This window comes from Nomascus leucogenys, chromosome 18 (assembly GCF_006542625.1).
Source record: "Nomascus leucogenys isolate Asia chromosome 18, Asia_NLE_v1, whole genome shotgun sequence".
Classification (NCBI taxonomy): domain Eukaryota; kingdom Metazoa; phylum Chordata; class Mammalia; order Primates; family Hylobatidae; genus Nomascus; species Nomascus leucogenys.
This window is the reverse complement of record NC_044398.1, coordinates 75,729,878-75,755,657: the sequence shown is the minus strand read 5'-3', so window position 1 is coordinate 75,755,657 and position 25,780 is coordinate 75,729,878. Positions and strand designations below refer to the sequence as shown.

The 25,780-nt window shown below is 37.1% G+C and overlaps 1 protein-coding gene across 5 annotated transcripts in view; it reads left to right on the top strand.

Moving 5' to 3' along the window:
• The window catches only part of CENPK (centromere protein K), a 53,847-nt gene extending 28,954 nt beyond the window's left edge, over nucleotides 1-24,893 (top strand). For 3 of the 5 annotated variants that reach the window (XM_003265989.3, XM_003265988.4, XM_030798845.1), the window contains exons 7-11: nucleotides 11,240-11,322; nucleotides 11,424-11,522; nucleotides 11,862-11,988; nucleotides 18,874-18,927; nucleotides 21,988-22,859. In XM_003265989.3, coding sequence (XP_003266037.1) covers nucleotides 11,240-11,322; nucleotides 11,424-11,522; nucleotides 11,862-11,988; nucleotides 18,874-18,927; nucleotides 21,988-22,146 — 522 coding nt within the window. In that variant the 3' untranslated portion in view covers nucleotides 22,147-22,859. Of the gene's footprint in view, nucleotides 1-11,239; nucleotides 11,323-11,423; nucleotides 11,523-11,861; nucleotides 11,989-18,873; nucleotides 18,928-21,987; nucleotides 22,860-24,580 lie in introns of those variants that run through there. The other 2 variants (XM_030798848.1, XM_030798847.1) reach the window with 2 other exon arrangements.
• Nucleotides 24,894-25,780: the final 887 nt, after the last annotated feature.

Here is a 25,780-nt window from a genome sequence, read left to right as displayed (position 1 = left end):
AAGAGGCAGAGAGCTGAATTGCATTCCTGCCCTAGTGTTTGTGAAAGATAGAACTTACAGGAATGAAGTTGAATCTTTGAGGAAATATTTAAGAAAAGTGTTGAGGGTATGGCTTGGCTTCCCTTGACTGTATAGTAAAATGTGGGAAGCTAAAAATTACTTAAATTGCTAATAAAAAATGAAGCTGAATTTAAGTGTTTGAAAAATTGTCAGCCTATCCCTACTGTAAAGAATGAGAAAGGCTGTTCGGGAAAGAACTTAAAGGGTGTGGCCAAATGACCATCTGATAAGGAGATTAGTCAGCCATCTCAACTGAAGCCAGGTGCTGTTGTTCAAGACAATGGAAGAAAGCAATGTAAGGGCTACAGAAGTCTGTGGGACCTTGGGCCATACTGCCTAGCATGAACTCATGTTGTGGGCTCTGCTTCCTATACGTAGACTGTGTTCATCAGTTGCCCCAGGTGCAGCTTCAGTGTGTCTAGGTGTGGCAGAGGCTGCAGTGGTCACCCTTCTGGAGGGCCATATCTCCTCCAGGGTGCAGAAAGCGCAAGCCAGGGGTAATGGCTGGTTCCACCTGGGTTTTAAAGGAAGGAGCCTCCTGGCAGAGCCTTGAGCTTATGACCTCAGTCCAGGAGAGCCGTGATGTCCAGGCACAGCGATACTGTGAGTGAAGCACAGACAGAGAGCTGCTGGAGCGCCATTTTTCCAAGCTGTGGGAACAAGGATGCTCAGAGCTGTGGGTCCCCAAACCCCTGCTCAGCAAAGCTGCAGGGGCAGAGCCACCTTCACCCTAGTGGGCCTTGAAGACAGCATTGAGCTAAAGATTATTCTTGGGCCTTAAGATTTAATGTTGTTTACCCTATTGTGTTGGGAGTTAATTGGGACATGTTACCCCTTCTTTCCTATTTCTTTCTTTTGGAATAGGAATGTCTATCCTATGTCCCTCCCACCATTGTATTTTTGAAGCCCATAACATGTTTGATTTCACAAGTTCACAGTTGGAGATCAATTTGCTTCAAAATCTATTGTACTGTGAATTTTATTCATTTAATTTAAATCATATTTAGATGAGATGTTAGACTTCAAACCTTTGAGTTGTTGGTAGAATAAGCTAAGACTTTTGTGGCTATTGGGATGGAATGAATGTATTTTTGCATGTGAGGAAGACATGAATTTTCAAGTTTTAAATATGAATGTCCAGACAAAGATCATAGACACTTTCTCAAAACTTAAATGTCAATAATGTCATGTTTTTAAAGTGTCAGTTCATAAGGTTAAAATATAGAAGAGAAGATGGAAGCAAACAAAAATTTTTACAAGTTGTAGAGCATGGAAAGAGGTACGTATGTGCCTAGAGACAGAAATCATGATGAAAAGAGTTTGCCCCCACAAAATTGAAGAAAGTCTTGGGATTTGAAGGAACCTGTTACTGCAAAACTCAGAGTTCAAGTGTGGAGCTAAAATCAAGGCTATTTCTTTAAAGTCAGAATATAGATGGTTAAATCTTCTTAGCTTACTGTTGCTAACTTCTTACCTATGTATCTGAAAACTGGAAGTCTATGAAATGGAGAAATTAAACTAGTGAGGCTCTTGACTCAGGGATACCAGGTTGGGTGGTTAGTAGGGGTGGTGTGCAGGTCAAAAGTCAGAAAGATCAAGTTAACATTTTTATTCTGCATGGTGTACTGCTAGTTCCCTCCATTGCTCTGTCTGCAGAGGTCCCTAGTGTTTTATGAAAGATAAAACTTACGAGGAATGAAGTTGAATCTTTCGCTGAGAAAATATTTAAACGAAGTGTTGAAGGTATGGCTTGGCTCCTCTTGAATGTATAGTAAAAGTGAGAAGAGAAAAATGACTTAAAGAAATTGCTAATCAAAAAAGAACATAGCCTTAGATAGATAAAATATTTTGAAAAGAAAATATTTCTAAGTAATAATATATGGAGTCCCCAGTGAAAAAGCAGGGTGGCCACACATCATAAAGCCTTATTCATAAACATAGCATTCATAGTAAGTTTTTGAGTTTTAAATAGGAATGTCCAGACGAGGATCATACACATCTGTGAAATGTCTCCAAGTTGAAAGACAGAAGTTCGAAACAACTGAACAAAGATGAGCCTCAAGGAGAGACAATTCAGGGAACCAACGGGAATTTAAAGAAATAATACCATCCACAGGATAAGAAAAAATTTTGATCCCACAAAATAACAATGCCAGTTTTTTAAAAAGGACCACTTTACACCGTCTAGGATGGCTATAATCAAGGAACAGACAATAACATGGGTTGGTAAAGAAGTACAAAAATTGGAATAGCAATACATTGCTAGTGGCAATGTAAAATGGTATATACTATTTTAGAAAGCAGTGTGGAAATTTCTCAAAAGGTAAAAGAGTAACTGTATGTCGCAGCAGTTCCATTCCTGGATACATACCCAGGAGGAATGAAAACATTTATGTATCCACACGAAAAGTTACACATGAATGTTCATAGCATCATTTTTCTTACAGGCAAAAAGGGAAAACAACCTCAAATATCCATCAATTGATGAATGAATAAAATGCAGTATATCCTAACAGTGGCACATTATTGGACAATAAAAAGAAATGAAGTAGAGATACATGCTAAAATATGGATGTACCTTGAAAACATGCTAAATGAAAAAAGCCAGCCACAAAAAACTGCTGTCTTAGTCTGTTTTCTTCTGCTATTGCAGAGCATCACAGACTGGATAATTTATTTTTAAAAAGTTTATTCACCGGCCGGGCGTGGTGGCTCACACCTGTAATCCTAGCACTTTGGGAAGCTGAGGTGGGCGGATCACGAGGTCAGGAGAGACCATCATGGCTAGCACAGTGAAACCCCGTCTCTACTAAAATACAAAAAAATTAGCTGGGCGTGGTGACGGGTTCCTGTAGTCCCAGCTACTTGGGAGGCTGAGGCAGGAGAATGGTGTGAACCCAGGAGGCAGACCTTGCGGTGAGCCGAGATCGTCCCACTGGACTCCAGCCTGGATGACAGAGTGAGACTCCGTCTCAAAAAAAAAAAAAAAAAAAAAAAAAAGCAAGTTTCTTCACCTATAGCTGAAAAAGTTTATTTAAAAAGTCTGTTCATACATAGTTGCAGGGAGAATTGAGCACATCTATACAACTCTACTAGGAAAGAACTCCTATAAGCTTATCCCATGTGCCTTTTTCTTTGTATTAATGTTTCCTCTCACTTTAACTCCAACAGAACAAAGTTCCAACTTTTTTTAACTGCAGAACTTAAAAAGGTTGAGAATCTAAGAGCATGGTGCTGTTTTTGGTGAGGGAGGGCCATCTTACTGTATTATAGCACGGCAAAAGGATAGAAGGTGGAAGTGAATACAAGAGACGGGAAAAGGGAGGGCTGAACTCCCAGGATAACTAACCTACTCTGGCAATTATGGCATTAATCACTTCATGAGGGTGGAGCCCCCACGACCCAATTGCTTCCCAAAGACCCTACCTCTTAACACTACCACAATGGCAACCAAGTTTCTATAGTCATGGAAATGTAAATAATGGGTGAGGAATGGGAAAAAAGGACAATTGGAATAATAGAAGAAATAAAGCTAAAGTCGAATTATGAAATTTTACCGTTATAAGTTGCAGAATATTAAAAAATTGAAGGCAAGAAATAATACATGGACATTTTCTCAGAATAAAAGACAATTATTCTCCTCCCCCCCCACCCCTATATATATATATATTTTTTTTTTCTTTGAAACAGGTTATTACTGTATTGCCCCGGTTGGAGTGCAGTAAGATTATAGCTGTCTCATCTCAAACTGCTGGGGTCAAATGATCTTCCTGCCTTAGCTTCCCAAGTAGCTAGGAGTACAGGTGTGTGCCACTATGCCTGGCTAATTTTTTTATTTTTTATTTTTGGTTTTTTGTAAAGATGGGGTCTCACTATGTTGTTCAGGCTGGTGTTGAATTCCTGGTCTCAAGCAGTCCTTCCACCTTGGCCTCCCAAAGTGCTGAGATTACAGGCGTGAGCCACTGTGCTTGGCTAAGATAATGATTCTTTACATTGAAAAAGATCCACCAAATTTCCAACACAATAAATTTAGAATGACCCATGTAGATGATCCAGCAAAATTTTTCCCTTTCGTAGCAACTCTTAGCAACCCCAAACTAGCAACTGTAGCTTAGAGTGACCAAAATCCAAACTTGATGCAGTGCCAGAATCTGTCCCAAAAACTTTCATTTTAGCTATTTTTCATTACAGTTAAAAATAAGAAGGGGATTGTATATTTAGCTTGCTTCTCATTTTACATTTTGTTGTATATGCAGTTGGCCAGCTTTACAGGAGCTGGTTCTATCATTGTATATTTTACTGGTAACTTCTACCTACAGTAAGTTACCGCGGTGCAGCTGTTGTTTTATACCATCGGTGACTCAGTAACCATCTGGCATCAAACTTTACCCACCCTGTAAATCCTTCCTTTTCTCAAACAGTGCTTTCCTCATGTTTTAGCTAGCAGGAGTTATAGCAAATCTCATTTGTAATGCTAGTTGTGTCAGAGTTTTCTCTAAGACTACCCTCAGGTGCAATGATTTGTGGGATAGACTCACTGGACTCAGAAGAACTGCTGTTTTCTTGGTTGCAGCTTATTAAAGTGAGAGAGAACATTACAGTGAACAAAGGAAAAGGCACATGGGATAAGCTTACAGGAGTTCTTTCCCAGTAGAGTTGTGTGGATGTGCTTAATTCTCCCTGCAACTATGTGTGACGTGGCGAGTTGGCAGCCAGGGAATCTCACTTGAGCCTTGTTTAGGGTTTTTATTGGGGGTCAGTCAGGTATGCATGCAGTGCTTGTGTAACTGACCTTAACTATGTATACTCCATCCGCCTAGAGTAAAAATGCATTTAACACAAATCACATAGTTAGCATAAACTCTCTAATCAAGCTGGTGCCATGTGACCCAAGGCTCTAGACATAGAAAAATGCTCATCAAGCAGAGTATTCCAAGGGCTCAAAGCTTATTTTCAGGGAACTGACCAAGGGCAGTTCTGAAGACAGGCTTTAGTAATGTCCAAGGTTTTTGCAGTGTGGGTCTGCTGAGTTAACTCTTTCCTGCACAATTGTCTTTTCACCTCCCTCCCTCCCTCTCTCTCTTCCTTCCTTCCATCCTTGACAAGGTTTTGTTCTGTCACTCAGGCTGCACTGCAGTGACATCATCTCAGTTCATTATAACCTTGACCTCAGGCTCAAGGGATTCTCCTACCTCAGCCTCCTGAGTAGCTGGGACTATGGGTGTGTACCACTATGTCTGGCTAAGTTTTGTATTTTTTTGTAGAGATGGGATTTGCAATGTTGCCCAGGCTTGTCTGCACTCCTAGGCTCAAGTGATCTACCTGCTTCAGCCTCACAAAGTGCTGGAACTACAGGCATGAGCCATGGTGCCTGACTTCTTTTCATTTTCTCTGTGGTGTTTTGGAGAACTTAAGTTCCTAATTTGATTAACTCCATTTAATCAAGTTTTCTATTAAGGTCTGAGCTCAAATCTAAGAACTGTTTGCCCAACTCAGAGTCACAAAGATTTTCTCCTGTGTTTTCTGTTAAAAGTTTTTAAGTTTTAGGTTTCAGTATTTAGGTTCATGATCCATTTTGAGTTAATGTTTATGTATATATAGTATGAGTTAGTGATATAGGGTCATTTGTTTTCATTTGGATACTGACTGTTCCAGCGGTATTTGTTGAAGAAACTATCTTTTCTTTTTTGAATTTCCTTTACACTTTTGTTGAAAATTAATGACTATATATATGTGTATCTATTTCTGAACTCTGTTTTTCTCTATTCTGTGCTTTGGATATTTCTGTTTTTTTGTTCTGTGTTTCCATATTTAAGCCAATACCACATTATGTTTTTTACCGAAGCTTTAAAATAAGTCTTGAAATCAAGTGTTATGAATTCTCTAACTTTGTTGTTCTTTTCAAAATTGTTTCATATTTCCGTGTAACTTTTGGAAATGGTTTGTCATTGTGCCCCATAAAAAGCTGGAACTTTGATTGAAATTTCCCTGAGTCTATAGGTTAATTTGTGGAAGATTGCTATCTTTAACATACTTAGGCTGAATGCAGATCCATTAGCACTGTATCATCTTTGTATTTATTTAGGTCCCCATTTATTTGGTATTTAAACATTTTGTCTCACCAGTGTTTTGTAGTTTTCAGCATACAGGTCTTGCACATCTTTTGTCAAATTCATCCCTTTATTATTTCATAATTTTGACTATTAAATGGTATTCTTTTAAATTTCAATTTTTTTCTTTTTCTTTTTTTTTTTGTTGAGACGGAGTCTCGCTCTGTCACCCAGGCTAGAGTGCAGTGGTGCCATCTCAGCTCACTGCAAGCTCCACCTCCCGGGTTCATGCCATTCTCCTGCCTCAGCCTCCCGAGTAGCTGGGACTACAGGCCCCCGCCACCACGCCTGGCTAATTTTGTTTTGTATTTTTAGTAGAGATGGGATTTCACCATTTTAGCCAGGATGGTCTTGATCTCCTGACCTCATGATCTGCCCGCCTCGGCCTCCCAAAGTGCTGGGATTACAGGCGTGAGGCACTGCACCCGGCCTTAAATTTCAATTTTTATTTATTACTAATAAATACACATACAATTAATATTTATATATTGATTTTGTATCCAGTGAACTTGAGAAACTTTTATTCTACATACTCATTATCTGAGATCAAACACAGTTTTACATATCTTTTCCCTTCTGTATGATTTTTATATCTTTTTGGGGGGTTAATTTGCTGTCCTAGAACTTGTACTTCAGTAAAGTATTGAATAGAAACGGTAAAAATAGACATCTTTGCCTTGTTCCTGATGTTATCGGAAAGCATTTGCACTTTCACCATGAAGTGTGATGTTAGCAGTAGGTTTTTCATAGACACTTTTAATCAGATTGTGGAAATTTTCTTCTGTTACAGTTTATGAAGTCTTATTTTATGTTATGTTATGTTATTTATTTATTTATTTATTTATTTATTTTGATACTGGGTCTTACTCTGTCACCCAGGCTGGAGTGCAATGGCATGATTTCAGTTCACTGCAATCTCTGCCTCCTGGGTTCAAGCAATTCTGCCTCAGCCTCCCGAGTAGCTTGGATTACAGGCACCTGTCACCGCTTTGGGCTAATTTATGTATTTTTAGTAGAGACGGGGTTTCACCATTTTGGCCAGGCTGGTCTTGAACTCTCAACCTCAGGTCCTCAGCCTCCCAAGGTGCTGAGATTACAGGCGTGAGCCACCACCCCTGGCCTAAGTCTTTTATTTTAAAAGCACAAGTTAATACTGAATTTTGTCACTTACTCTTCCTGAATTTATTGAGGTTATTAAATGTTTTTCTCTTTTTTTAGATCTGTTGATATGGGGAATTACATTGATTTTTAAAATTGATTTTTTTTTTTTTTTTTTGGAGATGGAGTTTCGCTCTTGTTGTCCAGACTGGAGTGCAATGCTGTGATCTCAGCTCACTGCAGTCTTCACCTCCCAGGTTCAAGCAATTCTCCTGCTTCAGCCTCCCAAGTAGCTGGGATTACAGGCATGTTCCACCATGCCTGGCTAATTTTGTATTTTTAGTAGAGACAGGGTTTCTCCATGTTGGTCAGGCTGGTCTCAAACTCCCTACCTCACGTGATCTGCCCGCCTCAGCCTCCGAAAGTTCTGGGATTACAGGCATGACCCACCACCACCCCATCTCTACTAAAAATACAATAATTGATTTTATCTGTCTGCTTAACTGCATATTCCTGTGATAAACCCCACTTTGCCATGCTATATTAATCTTTCTTATTTATTGCTGAATTTAATTTGCTGAAATTTTATGAGATTTTTGCTTCTGTGTTCATGAGGAATATTGGTCTGTGGTTTTCTTTTTTGTGATGCCTTTGTTAGGCTTTGATATAAGGGTAATACCAGCCTCATAGAACAAATTAGGAAGTATTCTCTCCTCTTCAAAAGAGTTTGTATAGAATAGTAATTTTTTATTCCTGAAGTATTTGTTTGAATTCACAGATGAAACCATCTGGGCCTAAAATTTTCTCATAAACTGAATAAAAATTTAGAGATGAAAAAAATTTTCATCTGTGAAAATTTTTAATTACAAATTCTATATCTCTGGAGCTAGTCATGTTTCTTATTTGTCTAAATGAGCTTTGGTAGTTTATGTGTCTCAAAGAATTTATTCCTCTGATTTGTTAAATTTAGTGACAAGATTGTCCATAACATTTCTCCATTATCATTTTAATGTTTGTAGTGATGTCACCTCTCTCATTCCTGATATTGGTGATTTATGTCCTCCCCACCCTGTAATTAATCTAATTTTATTGACATTCTCAAAAAACCAATTTTCATTGCTTTTTCCTTATTTTTATTTTTTTATTTTGTACTGATTTAACTTCTTTGTTGTTATTATTTCCTCAACTTACTGTGGGTTTTATTTACTCTTTTTCATATTTCTTATGATAGAAGCTGAGGTTATTAATTTGAGAGCTTTCTTTTCTTTTAAAATAGGCTTTTAGGCCGGGCGCAGTGGCTCACGCCTGTAATCCCAGCACTTTGGGAGGCTGAGGCGGGCAGATCACGAGGTCAGGAGATCAAGACCATCCTGGCCAACATGGTGAAACCCCATCTCTACTAAAAATACAAAAATTAGCTGGGCATGGTGGCATTCACCTGTAGTCCCAGCTACTCGGGAGGCTGAAGCAGGAGAATCGCTTGAACCCGGGAGGCGGAGGTTGCAGTGAGCCGAGATAGTGCCACTGCAGTCCAGCCTGACAACAGAGTGAGATTCCGTCTCAAAAAAAAAAAAAAATACGTTTTTAGTGCTCTGAATTCTCATCTGATTACTGCTTTTGCTTCATCCCAGAAATCTTGATGTTGCATGTCAATTGTTTGGGGGATGAAGAAAAGACAAATTTTGATGTTAATGTTTTTATTTCTATTCAGTTATAATAATTTACTATTTTCATATTGGTTGCTTCTTTGACCTGTGGATTATTTTGATGTTAATATTTTTATTTCTATTCAGTTATAATAATTTACTATTTTCATATTGGTTGCTTCTTTGACCTGTGGATTATTTAGATGTATGTTTTTGGTATCCAAATAGTTGCAAAGATTTCTAGATACCTTTCTATTATTTTTCAATTTAATACCATTGTTAGACCATATTTAATATAATCAATATGATTGCATTGAAAACTATGTTATTGATTTATATTTTTTGGGGGGAGGGAGGGTTGGGAGCAGAGGAGCTCGCTCCATTGCCTAGGCTGGATGCAGTGTTGATATCATAGCTCACTGCAGCCTTGAACTGCTGACCTCAAACAACCCTTTCACCTTAGCCTCCTAAAGTGGTAGAATTACAGGAATGAGTCACCAGGCTTGGCCTTGATTTATCTTTCTTTTCATCCTACTGTTTTTCTGTTCCTGTTTTCTTCTTTTCCCACTTTCTTGGATTGTGTGTGTTGTTGTTGTTGTCGTCGTTGTTGTTGTTGTTGAGGCAGGGTCTTGCCTTGTTACCCAGGCTGGCATGCAGTGGTATGATCTCAGCTCACTGCAGCCTCCACCTCCTGGCCTCAAGTGATCCTCCCGCCTCAGCCTTCCAAGTAGCTGGGACTACAGGCATGTGGCACCATGCCTGGCTAATTTTCGTATTTATTTATAGAGACAGAGTTTTGCCATGTTGCCCAGGCTGGTCTCTAATTATCAGTATTGGCTTATTAGTTATTTATTTTCTTTGTTTTCATAGTTACTTTAGGGTTTGTAATATACATGTTTAACTTATCACTGATTTGTGTTTAGAAAAAGCTAATGGAAACCCTTGTGATCAGGAGAATGGAACACTAATGCTTATTGTAATTCTCTTTAGTCTTTGTTGTTCCTGAAATCTCTCAAGCATACTTTTGCCCCTTGGCCTTTGTACTTACTATTCCCTTTCCCTGGAACATTCTTTTGCTAGAGAATAACATGATGTTTTCCTTTGTCTTCTTTCTCTGTTATTTAAATGTTACCTCATCAGAGAAGTCTTTCCATATCATACTACCTAAAACATCCATTTCTTGCTCTTCATACCTTTACTTTTATTTTGATTTTTTTTTCTTTATGTCACTTGACCGTTGCTGGAGTAAACGTCTGGATTCCCCTCTTTGTTCTGTTCAGTTTTGCATCTCTCCCTTCTTCAACAGTGCCTAATAGTCAATGATTGATCAACAAATTTGATTAAATGATTGATTGAATAAATATTGAATGAGTGAGTCGTTTGTGTCTGTTTTGTACAGTCTCCTTAGAAAAGATACCTGGGGCCGGGCGTGGTGGCTCACACCTGTAATCCCAGTACTTTGGGAGGCTGAGGCGGGTGGATCATGAAGTCAGGAGGTAGAGACCAGCCTGGCCAATGTGGTGAAACCCCGTCTGTACTAAAAATACAAAAATTAGCTGGGCGTGGTGGCACGTGCCTGTATTCCCAGCTACTCGGGAGGCTAAGGCAGGAGAATCACTTGAACCCAGGAGGCAGAGGTTGCAGTGAGCCGAGTTCACGCCACTGCACTCCAGCCTGGACGACAAAGCAAGACTCCGTCTCAAAAAATAAAAACAAAAAATAAAAGAAAAGGTACCTGGGCCAGGCACGGTGGCTCACACCTGTAATCCCGGCACTTTGGGAGGCCGAGGCGGGCGGATCACAAGGTCAGGAGATCGAGACCATCCTGGCTAACATGGTGAAACCCCATCTCTACTAAAAACACGAAAAATCAGCCTGGCATGGTGGTGGGCACCTGTAGTCCCAGCTACTCGGGAGGCTAGGGCAGGAGAATGGCTTGACCTGGGAGGCGGAGATTGCAGTGAGCTGAGATGGCACCACTGCCCTCCAGCCTGGGTGACAGAGCAAGACTGTTTCAAAAAAAAAAAAAAAGAAAGAAAAGGTACCTACTCTCTGATTACTGAAAACACACCATTATTTTGCATTTCAATATGATATTAAAATTTACTGCTCAAAACCTCTTACATTTTTGAATTTAACCATAGAATATTACCATAAATTTAGCACCTACTGTATATTTACCTTTTCAAATGCTTTGTGCTAGGCTTTTTTACTACTGATGTCTGAATGGAAGTATGCTGGACCACTATGTAAATTTGAGTATCGTTCAGAAATAAAACTGTTGGATTAAAGACCAAGCAATTAATTTGAATTATTTTATTCTAGTTCCAAAAGCTGAGACAAGATCTTGAAATGGTACTGTCCACTATGGAGTCAAAGAATGAAAAGTTAAAGGAAGACTTAGAAAGGTTTGTTTATGTTATAATTACGATTAATCATTCATATATATATTAAGTGGCATTTAAAGTTTTATTTAGACATTGGTTGTTTTGTTTTTCCATGTCGAAAGGGAACAACAGTGGTTGGATGAACAGCAACAGATAATGGAATCTCTTAATGTACTACACAGTGAATTGAAAAATAAGGTTGAAACATTTTCTGAATCAAGGTATTAATTTTATGTTCTAGGTTTTTAAAATAGGAAAAGTATTTTATTTTTTGTGTTACATGAAACATAGATGAAGTTAAATGTTACCAGGAATCAGGAGTCTTGCCCTAACTTTTGTTAACTATTAGCTATTATATGATCTTTTATGAGTGACTTGACTTGACTGTACCTTTGGTTTCTCTACTTGTTATATAGACAATTTTATTTTCAAAAAGGTAGTTATTTGGTTTGAGCAAATGAAGTTTTAACAAAGTTTTCGATCAACTTTGTGATAACTAGTTACATGTGCATATGTGTTTTATCAGTTAAATGTTTCTCTTAATTTTTTAAATCTATTAGAATCTTTAATGAGCTGAAAACTAAAATGCTTAATGTAAAAGAATATAAGGAGAAACTCTTGAGTACCTTGGGCGAGTTTCTAGAAGACCATTTTCCTCTGCCTGATAGAAGTGTTAAAAAGAAAAAGGTAAGTTTTAGAGAAGACATTTATGTAAATTATCATATTTGAAACTATTTTAGGTGGGTTTAGAAGCATATTTTCTTATTTAGTTCAAAGGTATGCACATGTATGGAAATAATGCCATTATCACATTATACTTATTGAAAAGCTAGAAGCAACCTAATTATTCAATAAAATGGGATTAAGTATATGTATTTTTTTTGGGCGGCGGGGGGCAGGGGGAAAGAGTCTCTTTCTATCACCCAGGCTGTAGTTCAGTGGTGTGATCTCAGCTCACTGCAACCTCTGCTTCCTGGGTTCAAGTGATTCTTGTGCCTTAGCCTTCAGAGTAGCTGGGACTACAGGTGTGTGCCACCATGCCCAGCTAATTTTTTGTATTTGTAGTAGAGAGGGGATGTCACCAAGTTGCCCAGGCTGATCTTGAACTCCTGAGCTCAGGCAATCTGCCCACCTCGGCCTCCCAAGTGGGACGATTAGATGCTAGGATTACGGGTGTGAGCCACTGCACCCAGCCAGAGTACATTTCTTATATTATATCCATATAATGGGAGTAAGTCAGCTTTTCATATAATGTATTGAAGACCTTCAAAGAAGTTAATGAAATACAACTTATTGTTGAATGAATAAAACACTGATGATTAAGTTGTTTGAATCTAATTTATGTTTAAAATTGATAGTGCTTATGTCTGACAGCTAGGATTGTAGGTGGTTTTTTGCTTTTCACAATTTTTTCAATTTTCTGTGATGAATATGTACAACTTTTTAAATCAAAGGAATGATGTTTTAAAATTTGTTACAGATTAATGTAAGTTATTGACGTTTAATAGTAGCTATAATGAAATGAACCTTTTCTGAAAAAGCAAATAAATATTTTATTGAGTGGCAGAAGATTGTGAACAGTTCATATATATGGTGTTAATAAGACTTTTGAAATTGGAGTAATCATTGAATACTAATATGTTTAGTTTAATCATTTTCAGCATAAAAATCTTTCATGTCTCCCTAGGGAATTAAGTCTGTAAACTCCTTAGAAATCTCTTCATTAGGGTTTATACTATGGACTTCTATCTCCTCTGCCTATCTCCAAGCATTCATCCATCTCTTACATGAATCCATTCAGCTATGTCACCAATTGACCTCTCACTTTTTTGTGCCTTATACATTCTATTTTTTCTGCCTAGGTTAAAACCCTTCCGATCTGGTGAGGGTAGCAGCTTCCTACTTAAGATAGTTCAAACATCTTTTGAGTGAAACGTATTATGAAATTTAGGTGTTCTTTTATTGATTTATTTTTACTTTTTATTTATTTTTATTTTTGGGGACCGAGTTTTGCTCTGTCACCCAGGCTGGAGTGCAATGGCATGATCTCTGCTCACTGCAACCTCTGCCTCCCAGGTGCAAGTGATAGATTCTCCTGTCCCAGCCTCCCAAGTAGATGGGATTACAAACGCATGCCACCACACCCAGCTAATTTTTTTGTATTTTTAGTAGACAGGGTTTCACCGTGTTGGTCAGGCTGGTCTCGAACTCCTGACCTCAATTGATCCGCCTGCCTCAGCCTCCCAAAGTGCTGGGATTACAGGCGTGAACCACCACACCTGACCTATTGATTGAGTTTTTTAGAGACGGGGTCTTGCTATGTTGCCCAGGTTAGACTTGAACTCCTTGGTTGAAGCTATCCTCCCACCTCAGCCTCCACACAGCTGGGACTACAGATGTGAGCTACTGAATCTGGCTCTAGGTGTCCTTTTAGTAACACTTTTCAAATGATTTTGTTAGTGTTATTTATGTCTATCTCTCCCTTTATCCCCATGCCCTGTGAGCTACTTGGTGTGTTTAATTCATCTTTGTATCTCTTCTATCTTGCATATCTTTTATATAGAACCTTCTCAGTTCATATTTATTGAATGGATGTGAATATACTAGGAAAAGGAGAAAAAGTTCTCTTTGTTTTTTTTACTGTCTGTGTTCTTTTTATTCTTCCCTTTCTTATTTATAATTGTGTATAGGCTTTACATTTGTTATGGACTGTGTCTTCCATTCTGTTATTGTTTTTTACCTCTTATTTATTTGTAAAAGTATGACAGCCTCCTGTTGGCCATTTCATTAAAGTCATGATTCCTTGCCTCTTTGTGACCTTAATCTTGCAACAACTCACTGATTTATTTTCTGGTCCCAGTCTCCTCCATTTTTTTCAACATTTTTTTTGTTGCTGTTGCTCCTCTAATAGAACCAGAGGTTTGAGGCATCCTGAAAAGGAAGCTTGATTACCATGAGCCATTATCGGGTCATTAAGTCGGATTTGATAACCTCACTTTTTTTATGATGTATAAGGACTATTGATACATGTTACAAAGTGATTCTTGTCTCTCTGTTTCTTTCTGTGTGTTTCTCTCTCTCTCCCCCCAACAATACTGTATTTATTAGTCTACTTGGGCTATGATAACAAAATACCACAGACTGGGTGCTTTAAACAAAAGTTTCACAGTGTAGAGGCTAGAAGTTCAAGACGAAGGGAAGGTACTGTCAGGGTTGGTTTCTGGTCTCTCTTCCTGGCTTGTAGGTGACCACTTGCTCACCGTGTTCTCACATTGGGCTCTGTGTACGCAAGGAAAGAAAGAATTCTCAAGTGTCTCTTCCTCTTTTTATGAGGAAACCATTCATATTGGATTAGGGCCCCATTCTTATGACCTCCTTTATCCTTAATTACCTTATTTAAGACTTTATTTTTAAAAACGTAGTCACATTAGGGCTTCCACATATGAATTTTGGGGAGACATCGTTCAGTCCACAACACTGGACTTTATAACTCAAAGATGTATACGAAGAAGAAAGCTAAAAACAACAAAACTCCCTCCATCAGATCATTACCATTAGGTGAACATCACAATTAATATTAGGTGAATGTCATTTGAGACATCTTGCTAAGCACATACACATATAGAACCATAAATAGATGGATTGTTGGATGGCTGGATCAATGTAATTTTGTCAATGCTAATAATAAAATAAATGTAATTTTATTTTTTTTTTTTTGAAATGGACTCTTGTTCTGTCACCCAGGCTGGAGTACAGTAGCCGAGATTTCAGCTCACTACAACCTCTACCTCCTGGGTTCAAGTGATTCTCCTGCCCCAGCCTCCTGAGTAGCTGGGATTACAGGTGCACACTGCTATGTTGGCTAATTTTTCTATCTTTGTTTTTTAGTAGAGATGGAATTTTACCATGTTGGCCAGGCTGGTCTCAATCTCCTGACCTCAGGTGATCCACCCACCTCTGCCTCCCAAAGTGCTGGGATTACATGTGTGCACCACTGTGGCTGGCCTAATTTTACTTAATTTTGAGAGAAGAAAAAGAATGAGTGAAGTTGAACAGTTGAACTTAGATAAATATTTCTTTGCATCAAATGATTTTAGTTCTGGAGAGATCCTTTCAATATAAAGGAAACAAGTGAATCATGAAAAACATGGAAAATTTAATTACAGTTTGTTTAACTTCATATCTCAATTCTAGGCAGTTATTGACTCTGCTGTAAAAGATAAGAAAATTAACATTCTTTTTCCTATACCCTTATTTCTATTTTGTGTTATTTTTACTTTGGCAGGTTATATTTTATTCAGAACTTATATTTATATTTTATTCAGAAAACACCATTTATATTTAGCCTTCATTCTACCTTATATTGGAGTCAATGCTCATTACCTCTTTTTTTTTTTTTTTTTTTTTTTTTGAGATGGAGTCTCCCTCTGTCGCCCAGGCTGGAATGCAGTGGCATGATCTCGTCTCACTGCAACCTCCACCTCCCGGGTTCAAGCGATTCTCCTGCCTCAGCCTCCTGAGTAGCTTGGGACTACAGGTGCGTTCCACCATGCCCAGTTAATTTGTTTTTTGTTGTTGTTGTTGTTTTGTTTTTTTTTTTTTTTGGTATTTTTAGTAGAGACGGGGTTTCACTGTGTTAGCCAGGATAGTCTCGATCTCCTGACCTTATGATCCGCCTGACTCAGCCTCCCAGAGTTTTTTGTTTGTTTTTTTGAGATGGAGTCTCGCTTTGTCACCCACGCTAGAGTGCAGTCGCGCGATCTCGGCTCACTGTACGCTCCGCCTCCTGGGTTCACACCATTCTCCTGCCTCAGCTTCCCGAGTAGCTGGGAGTACAGGCGCCCGCAACCACGCCTGGCTAATTTTTTTTTTTTTTTTTTTTTTGTATACTTTTAGTAGAGACGGGGTTTCATCGTGTAAGCCAGGATGGTCTCAATCTCCTAAGCTGGTGATCTGCCCGCCTCTGCCTCCCAAAGTGCTGGGATTACAGGCATGAGCCACCATGCCTGGGCCAAGCCTCCAAGAGTTCTTAAGTTTAATCCATCGCTTGGTTTGATGGGTTTCTTTGACAAGTAATTTGTTTAAGAATTCCTGGGTGTTTAGTCTTTGGGTTCTTGGATGGTGTAAATACTTTGTCTTTATACTAAAAGGATATTTTAAGCACATTTTTTTTTTAATCTCAAGTTCTGTTTGGTATTGCTCCCTGTCTTTTAAGATGGAATGTGGTATAGAGAAGTTTGAGGCCAGCCTATGGATGACTTGTTGCTTCTGACTATATCTGGAGAGTTCTTTGTATTTGAACCTATAACATAAGAGTATTTCACAATGTTGGTTATTCAATATCAGTTTTCCTTTGAAAAAGATATGTTATTTTTCTGGGCAGTTTTAATTCACATTTCATTTCATAGAAATTTTCTTTTATATTTTTCTTCTGCATTTCGTTTGATTGTCTCAAGTCTTTATAATTTAACCTGTATCTTGCTTCTCATTTATTAATCAATACTATAATTGTGCTGTCTTCACCACTAATCGAATGCTCATTTATACCACTCTGTTTCCTTTACTAAGGTATTAGAGTTTCAGAGCCTGCTCAGCTGTCTTTATTTAGGAATCATATATATTTTTGTTTGTGTTATTTTACTATTTCTTTAATATATTTGTATTTCTGCAAGGCTTTATAAGAATTCCATGGTAATCTCTGACTGGTATCAGGAAAGTAATAGCTGTCACTGTAGTAGGCAACTTTATAATTAATTGAATGTCTCAATTCAAAACCTTCTGATGAGGATTAGTATTATCTTGGAACTTTCCAGCAGTTTCCTTTAGAGTCTGTCCTGTTGAACATTTTTAACAATAACTTAAAGAGATAGAATATGTGGCTATCAAAGTTTACAAATGATGTGAAAGTAAGAGGGCTAGATAATAAATATGTTGGAAGACAGATTGAAGACTTTATTTCTTAGCTAGTTAGGAACTAAGGCAAATAAAATAGGATGATGTTTAAGTAGAAATACATAGAATATCTATGTATTTACATACATATAGAATACATTACATTACAGAATAAGGAAGACATTTTTAGCTAGATATATGAAAAATACTTTGGCATTTTAGATGTTAGTATTCTCAGAAGTCCTCAAGGAAAAAATAGATGTCTAAAAGCTAATACCATCTTAAATTTAATGAATAGAATTCTAGGCTCCGTAATTATGCAAGTGGGTGTTCTTTTTTTGTCTTTGGTAGTCAAATCACACCTAGATCATTGTGGGAGACTGGATGAAGGAAAACAAAAGACAAATTAAAGCACGTTCAGAGAATAATCATGGTATTGAGAAGCCTCAAATTTATGCCATATGAAAAGTAATTGAGGTGGGGTGTGGTGGCTCACACCTGTAATCCCGCACTTTAGGAGACTGAGGTGGGAGGATCACTTGAAGCCAAAAATTTGAGACCAGCTTGGACAACGTGGCAAGACCCTGCCTCTACAAAACAAACAAATAAACAAAAACATTACTGTGGCATGTGCTTGTAGTCCCAGCTACTCGGGAGGCTGAGGTGGGAAGATAGCTTGAGCCCAGGAAGTTGAGGCTGCAATGAGCTATGATGGCACCACTGCACTCCAGCCTGGGTGACAGAGTGAGACCCTGTCTCCAAAAAAAAGAAAAAGAAAAATAATTGAAGAAACAAATGGTGATTAGTATTTTGAAAAAGAGAAGATTTGGGTCTTATAATAGCAGTCTTCAAATATTTGAGGAACTCTTGGGTAGAATTGGAATGAGATTTATTCTCGTCATTCCAAGGAAGAAACAACTAATGAGTTGAGTTAACATGGCAAACTGTCAAGAGCTATAGAAAGATGATTAAGTCTCTCATAAGAGCAAGTTTCCTATAATGAAACTGCATAAATGTACTCTGGAATGTCATTTGGGGAGTTTTTATTGGGGGATTTAAATACTAAATTTTTTATATGATTTTATATATAATGTGTATTATATGTTTATGGATAGTTTTAATTGTATCTTCCAGTTACTATAAGAGTTTTCACTGTCTTAGAAGATATTTCAGCTGCATTTTTATGAATCTGACTTAAATACAATGTTTACTTTCAGAATTTTTTGTCACTTAATTACGAATATTTGATTTTAGTTACTTTGTACCATTACAACTAAGAAATATTAATTTTAAAAGTCTTGGCCGAACGCGGTGGCTCACTCCTGTTGTAATCAAAGCACTTTGGGAGGCCGATGTGGGCAGATCACCTGAGGTCAGGAGCTCGAGACCAGCCTGGCCAACATGGTGAAACCTCATATCTACTAAAAATACAAAAATTATCCAGGCATGGTGGTGGGAGCCTGTAATCCCAGCTACTCGGGAGGCTGAGGCAAGAGAATCGCTTGAACCCAGGAGGCGGAGGTTGCAGTGAACTGAGATTGCGCCATTGCACTCCAGCCTGGGCGCCAAGAATGAAACTCTGTCTCAAAAATAAAATAAAAGTCTTGTAAAAACAGTCCAGTATTTTGCCATTGGCAGAAGTGAAGTGGTAATTGTTTGTTATTCACATTTCTCTTGAAGAAAAACATTCAAGAATCAACTGTACACCTGATAACACTGCATGAAATGTTAGAGGTAAGTGTTTTGTGTAGTTTGTTTTGTCTTGAAGCTGTCTCTTAGTCATTTGTGAACAATTAGACTTGAAAAACAAAAAATACTGCTTTAATTCTTAAAGTATTCATCAATCTTTATTAAATATATTTGTAATGATATGTCTTTGGTATAAAATTATTTTCTGTTCCCTGTACAGTACTGAGAGGAATATTGTTATTTTTTAAACAATGTGAATTTAAGGTCTATCTCTTAATCATGTTCCCAAGATTTATTACAGGTAAAATTTTTATCTAGGTATGAGCTGACAGGGTGAAAAAATTTTTTTAATGATGTTATCTAGTATTTATATAGTAAAATTCTGTGCTGTTACATTGACTCTTTAGTTGGTAGCTCTGTACTCTATATGAAATACATAATGAACTTAAGGATTCTTTTCACAAAGTTGTAGAAATTGTACAATTTTTTAAAAATAGCATCAGTTTCTTTTCTTATAATGTAAGTGCTTTTTCCAACTTTCTCTGATTTGACATATACCTTGTTTTATAATATCTTCGACCTTTTCAAAAATGTTTTTGAACCTCAACCATATTATCAATTATATTAAATACTTTGGAAGATCTTGATATGACAGTTCATGATAAATTGGGCAGAAAGGAAAATGAAATAGTGTATGAAGAACAGGGTATTTACCAATTAGTGTACTCCCTTTTAAAATCATTGGTAAATTTTGAAGAAAGAGTGATTTCAGAAAACGCATTTCAGTTAACTTAATGAACTAGGTGTTAAAGGCTCTTTTTGCCCAGCTGACACGTTTTGGTTCCTGAGGATTTAATACAGAATATTATTGCTTTGAAAAGCAAAATAGAAATATTTATTAGATTCGTAATTAGAATATTTTAACGTATTTCTAGCTACTCTAGTTTATGCTGAAACTAAGATGACTATAGTTTCTCATGGATGACTTAACTTTTTTTTTTTTTTTTTGAGACAGAGTCTCGCTCTGTCGCCCAGGCTGGAGTGCAGTGGCGCGATCTTGGCTCACTGCAAGCTCCGCCTCCCGGGTTTGCGCCATTCTCCTGCCTCAGCCTCCTCAGTAGCTGGGACTACAGGCGCCTGCCACCAGGCCCGGCTAATTTTTTGTATTTTTGGTAGAGATGGGGTTTCACTGTGGTCTCGATCTCCTGACCTCGTGATCTGCCCGCCTCGGCCTCCCAAAGTGCTGGGATTACAAGTGTGAGCCACCACACCCAACCACATGTATAATTTTTTAATAGTGTACATAGTATGTACCATCTGTGTTAGGCCATTCTTGTGTTGCTGTAAAGAAATACCTAAGACTGTATAATTTATAAAGAAAAGGAGTTTAATTGGCTCATGGTTTGCAGGCTATATAAACATGACACTAGCATCTGCTCAGCTTCTAGGGAGGCCTAAGGGAGCTTTTACTCATAGCAGAAGGTGAAGCAGGAGCAGACACTTTACATGGCCAGAGTGGGAGGAAGAGGGAGGGGGAAAGGTACCACACACACTTTTAAGCAGCCAGATCTTGCGAGAACTCACTATCATGAGGACAGCACCAAGGGGATTTGCTAAAGCATTCATGAGAGATTCACCCTGATGATCCAATCACCTCCCACCAGGCCCCACCTCCAACATTGGGGATTACATTTCAATATGAGATTTGGTAGGGGACACACCTAAACTATATCAGCATATAAAACTTAGCATTAGAATCCTAAGTTTGTCTCTAAGGCTCATATTGTCAGTGATAAAGGAACTAATATTAAAATTGCAGTTAGGTTAAAAATAAAACAATATGATTAAAATTAGAAATGCAAAATAGGAAAGATTTGTACTAAAATAAGCTGTTTGTACTAAAATAAGCCATTGCTCTAAAATACAAATAATATTTAATTCTATATTATGATACTCAAAAGAAATGAGGCCAAAGCTTTTTTCCTGCAGAATGTGGGACTTGAAATAATTAATGAAAGTTGAAAATGTTATTTCAAGAACTAAGGTATTATAAAATTTAATTGAGATTAGAGCTTGATGGATTGATTTATTTCTATGGCACTTTGTAATTGTATAAATTATGCATTCTCTTTTCCATGTTCCTTAAAATAATAGCATCTTTCAGTTAAAAATTTGGCCTGACAATTCAGAGATACGGAGTCTAATCCAAGATCCACCACTGATTATGTGCCCCTGAGGAATCTCTTAACTCTTCTGAGTTCTAGTTTTGTAATTTGTGAAGGCACTGGAAGATAGCTGAGGAGGCAAAATAATAATTGATCTACATTTAGCGTTTTTCACTGTATTTCATAACATTAGTATTCAAACAATTGTAAATATTTGTTTCTTGAAAAAACTTTTATAATAGCAGTGGATTTGGGAAAGACAGCTGATTCTCAATTCACATTAGCCAGCTTTCCCAAGCTTGTTTGATCACAGAACCTTGTTTTTCACGAACTAAGCACATCTTTAGGGAGACTAATTCTATGGAATGCAGTTTGGAAAATGCTAACCTATATAATTTAATACAAATACTCAAAACTCAATTTGTGGTTGTAATTCCACAATATCCTTAACGAAGATCAAGGATACTCAGGATGAAGCTGAAGGAAGTAATGATGATAAAATTGATTCTTGCAAAGATTTATCAGAAGAATAGGTGTTTTGTAGGGGACAGGACCAGTTAGTTTTCCTTCAAATATTAAGACACACTTGCTCACTTTCTTTTTAACTTTGTGTTTTTTGTGAAATATTAATTTTTTAAGATTGTTGTTTTTATCCTAAAGAAGATATTAATCTCAAAAGAAGTGGGAGGATTGTAAATTCTTTCTAACCAATTTTTAGGAAATGTTTTTCTAAATTAAAGATGCAAAACTTCACTTTAAAGCTTTTTTCATTAGCTAATACCCATAGTCCTTTCAAAAAGGAAATTCAAATTTGTAGATTAAAAGTATTAAACAGTTGTTGAAAAAGAAAAGGGGTCAATATTCTTTGACAAAAACCTTTCTTATAGCTATATTGACTTTTTCCCAAGTAAAGTATATTTTGAATGATATTTTCTCCTAGATTCTTATAAATAGATTATTTGATGTTCCACATGATCCATATGTCAAAATTAGTGATTCCTTTTGGCCACCTTATGTTGAGCTGCTGCTGCGTAATGGAATTGCCTTGAGACATCCAGAAGATCCAACCCGAATAAGATTAGAAGCTTTCCATCAGTAAAAGGATGTTTTCTTTTTTCACACAGTAAAAAAATCTTATCATTCAAGGATATTGGAACCACAGGACTATTTGGATAAAAAACATTATTTGCAAATTAATGCGCATAGGCCATTTTACTTTTATTGCAAAATGGCATGTGCTGCTATCTATTATTCATTTTTAAATAGTCCTTTCTTATTCAGTCAGTGCTTTGGTGTTTTAAACTATATGGATAAGACTGCAGGTAGATAATATTCTAGGCATAAAACATTTAATGTACCTTACCTCATGCAATATTCTTTGGATTCTTTGTTGATTTATGATATTGCTAATATAATATTTTCTTAAAATATATAACAATATCTTTTATGCATTTTGAGTTCCAGTTGGTGCTTCTTTATATTTAGAAATTATAATGGGAAGGTCATTTAATTTGCAGATGATTTTAAAATTGAGGTAATATCTAATATAGAAGGTGGCATAATTTAAAAATATTTAGCAAATTTGTTTCATATGTACTCTTATTTCTAGATTTGTTTAAAATTGGAATATGAAAAACTAATGGATAAAGCTAGCATAAAATTGATATTTTAGTTTGTATTATTAATATACCATGTTACCTTATATATTAATCTAATCTTGATTCTGCTAATTATTACCAACAAAATTGTATTCATGACATTTTATTAATTCTCTGAATTTTCTGTAAATAAAATTATTTCTGAAAATCTCTAGCTATTGGTGATGTGGGATATTTTTATAAGTAGCAAATGTTTTTTAAAGGTCGATAAACTAAGATATAGGACTCATTTAGTATTACATACAAGCTAAACTAGAGAATCCTAAATCCATTTAGTATCATTAGTTTTCTGTTGTTGTTTTTTTTTGTTATACTTTAGGTTTTAGGGTACATGTGCACAATGTGCAGGTTTGTTACATATGTATCCATGTGCCATGTTGGTTTGCTGCACCCATTAACTCGTCATTTAGCATTAGGCATATCTCCTAATGCTGTCCCTCCACCCTCCCCCCACCCCACAACAGTCCCCGGAGTGTGATGTTCCCCTTCCTGTGTCCATGAGTTCTCATTGTTCAATTCCCACCTATGAGTGAGAACATGCGGTGTTTGGTTTTTTGTCCTTGCAATAGTTTACTGAGAATGATGGTTTCCAGTTTCATCCATGTCCCTACAAAGGACATGAAGTCATCATTTTTTATGGCTGCATAGTATTCCATGGTGTATATGTATATATATATTTTCTTAATCCAGTCTATCATTGTTGGACATTTGGGTTGGTTCCAAGTCTTTGCTATTGTGAATAGTGCCGCAATAAACATACATGTGCATGTGTCTTTATAGCAGCATGATTTATAGTCCTTTGGGTATATACCCAGTAATGGGATGGTATCAGTAGTTTTCTAAGAGAAATTTCTGTTTATTTTTTTACTTGAAAGCGCTTTCTACTGTATATTATCCGAGTTTCTTGCTTATCTTAATTACTTCATATTTTCTAAAGTAAACAAATATTTGAAGTATACCAAATCCCTCTGTAGAAAATACAAATACTATTATATTTTAGGGAACGTAACTCTTTTAGGGGAAGATAATATGTGAAGTACCTCCTAGAATACTCCAGTTGGATATTGAAGAGGTGAGCAACTTTTTACTCTTTGAAGTTACTGGAGAGGGAAGAAATGGCAGTGTAGGTCTGACAAGAATTCTTCAGAGCAGGTAGTACTGTTGTCCACGAAGTACTAGCAAAACACTTCTGGTGTTTGCTAATTAAAACATTAAAAATATGTAATCAAGCCAGACACAGTGGCTCATGCCTATAATCCCAGCACTTTGGGAGGCCAAGGTGGGCGGATCACTTGAGGTCAGGAGTTCGAGACCAGCCAGGCCAACATGGTGAAATCCCGTCTTTACTAAAAATACCAAAAATTAGCTGGGTGTGGTGGTGCACACCTGTAATCCCAGCTACTTGAAGGCTGAGGCAGGGGAATTGCTTGAACCTGGGAGGTAGAGGTTGCAGTGAGCCAAGATTGCGCCACTGCTCTCCAGCCTGGGTGACAAGAGCAAAACTCCGTCTCAAAAGAAAAAGAAAAGTAATCCTTATGCTTGCAGTGTCTACCAATAGACTATATTTTTCTAAAAGTTTATGTGGGGTATGTCAATATGCTACCAGTTGCTAAATGTAGTGTATCAGATACTTTATTGCATTTTATGACATGTTGACTCAAAAATTAGTAAGTGAAAAGTTCCTAATAGCTTATTTTTAATATTCTTAATACTTTCCCTAGTTTATTGTTTATCCTACAACTTTGTTTTGATGGAATCTTGCTTTTTTTTTTAACATGTGGAGATGTAAAATTTTTAACTTATTTTTGATTATACAAAAAATAAATGCAGATACTACAGATAAAACTGAAATTTCCTTTGATATTTCCTATCCAGGTCCTCTCTGCCTTGGGGTAACCACTGTTTGATACATGCTATTATTTTTCATGTTACATTATGATTATTCTCTTCTATCATTTGACTGTGTCCAGAAGATCATCCATTTTAATGAATCTTGTTTTGCAATAATCAGAGAGCCGACTCACATGATGGTGGATTGTTCGTATCTGTGTAATCCTGGTAAGAGAGCAGAGACAATGGAATTGTACAGGATGCGGGATTAAACTTAGAGAAGGCAGAAAAGTGGAAGACAAGAACAAAAGAAGATCAATTAATAGAAAACATTAACAAATATAGTAATTTATATCAATCAGTTTAAATGTGAGCTGTCTAAATACACAAATACACAGATACTGTCACAGTGGATTAAAAAACGACTAAACAAGAAATCCGCTTTAAATACAAAGATGGAGAAAGATACATCATGTGTTATGGACTGAATGTTCATGTTCCCCCGTTCCCCAAATTTATATGTTGAAGCCCTAACCCCCAGTGTGATAGTATTTGGAGACAGGGATCTTGGAAGATACTTAAGGTTAGGTGGCACCCTGACTAACATAAGGTTAGTGCCCTTAGAAGAAGGGACACAGAAAGCTTGCTTTCTTTGCCATGTGAAGATACAACTAGAAGGCAGCTGTCTACAAATGAGAGAGCCTTCCCCGGAAATTGACTATGCTGACCCCCTGATCCCAGACTTCATCTTCAGAAATTTGAGAAAATGAAAGTTTATGTTGTTTAATAAGTCACCTAGTGTATGGTGTTTTGTTAGGGTCGCCTAGATAGACTAACATATGAAACTATACTCATCAAAAGAAAGCTGGAGTAGCTATATTCATTTCATACAAAGCTGACTTCAGAGCAAGGAAAATGAGAGGCAACATATGGTGATAAAGGGGTAATTAACTTTTTCTTTTCAAAAAAGACACCATAGAAGCTATGTCTTTGACTACAAAGGAATTAAACTAGAAATAAGTAATGAAAATACCTGGAAAATTCCAAAATACTTGTAGATTAAGGAACACCCTTCTAAACACATAGGTCAAAGAAGTCTCAGGAAAATGTATTTTGAACTAAATAAATTGAAAATGCAAGTTATCAAAATTTGTGAGATGCGGCTGGGCGCCGTGGTTCATGCCTGTAATCCCAGCACTTGGGAGGCTGAGGCGGGTGGATCACGAGGCCAGGAAATTGAGACCA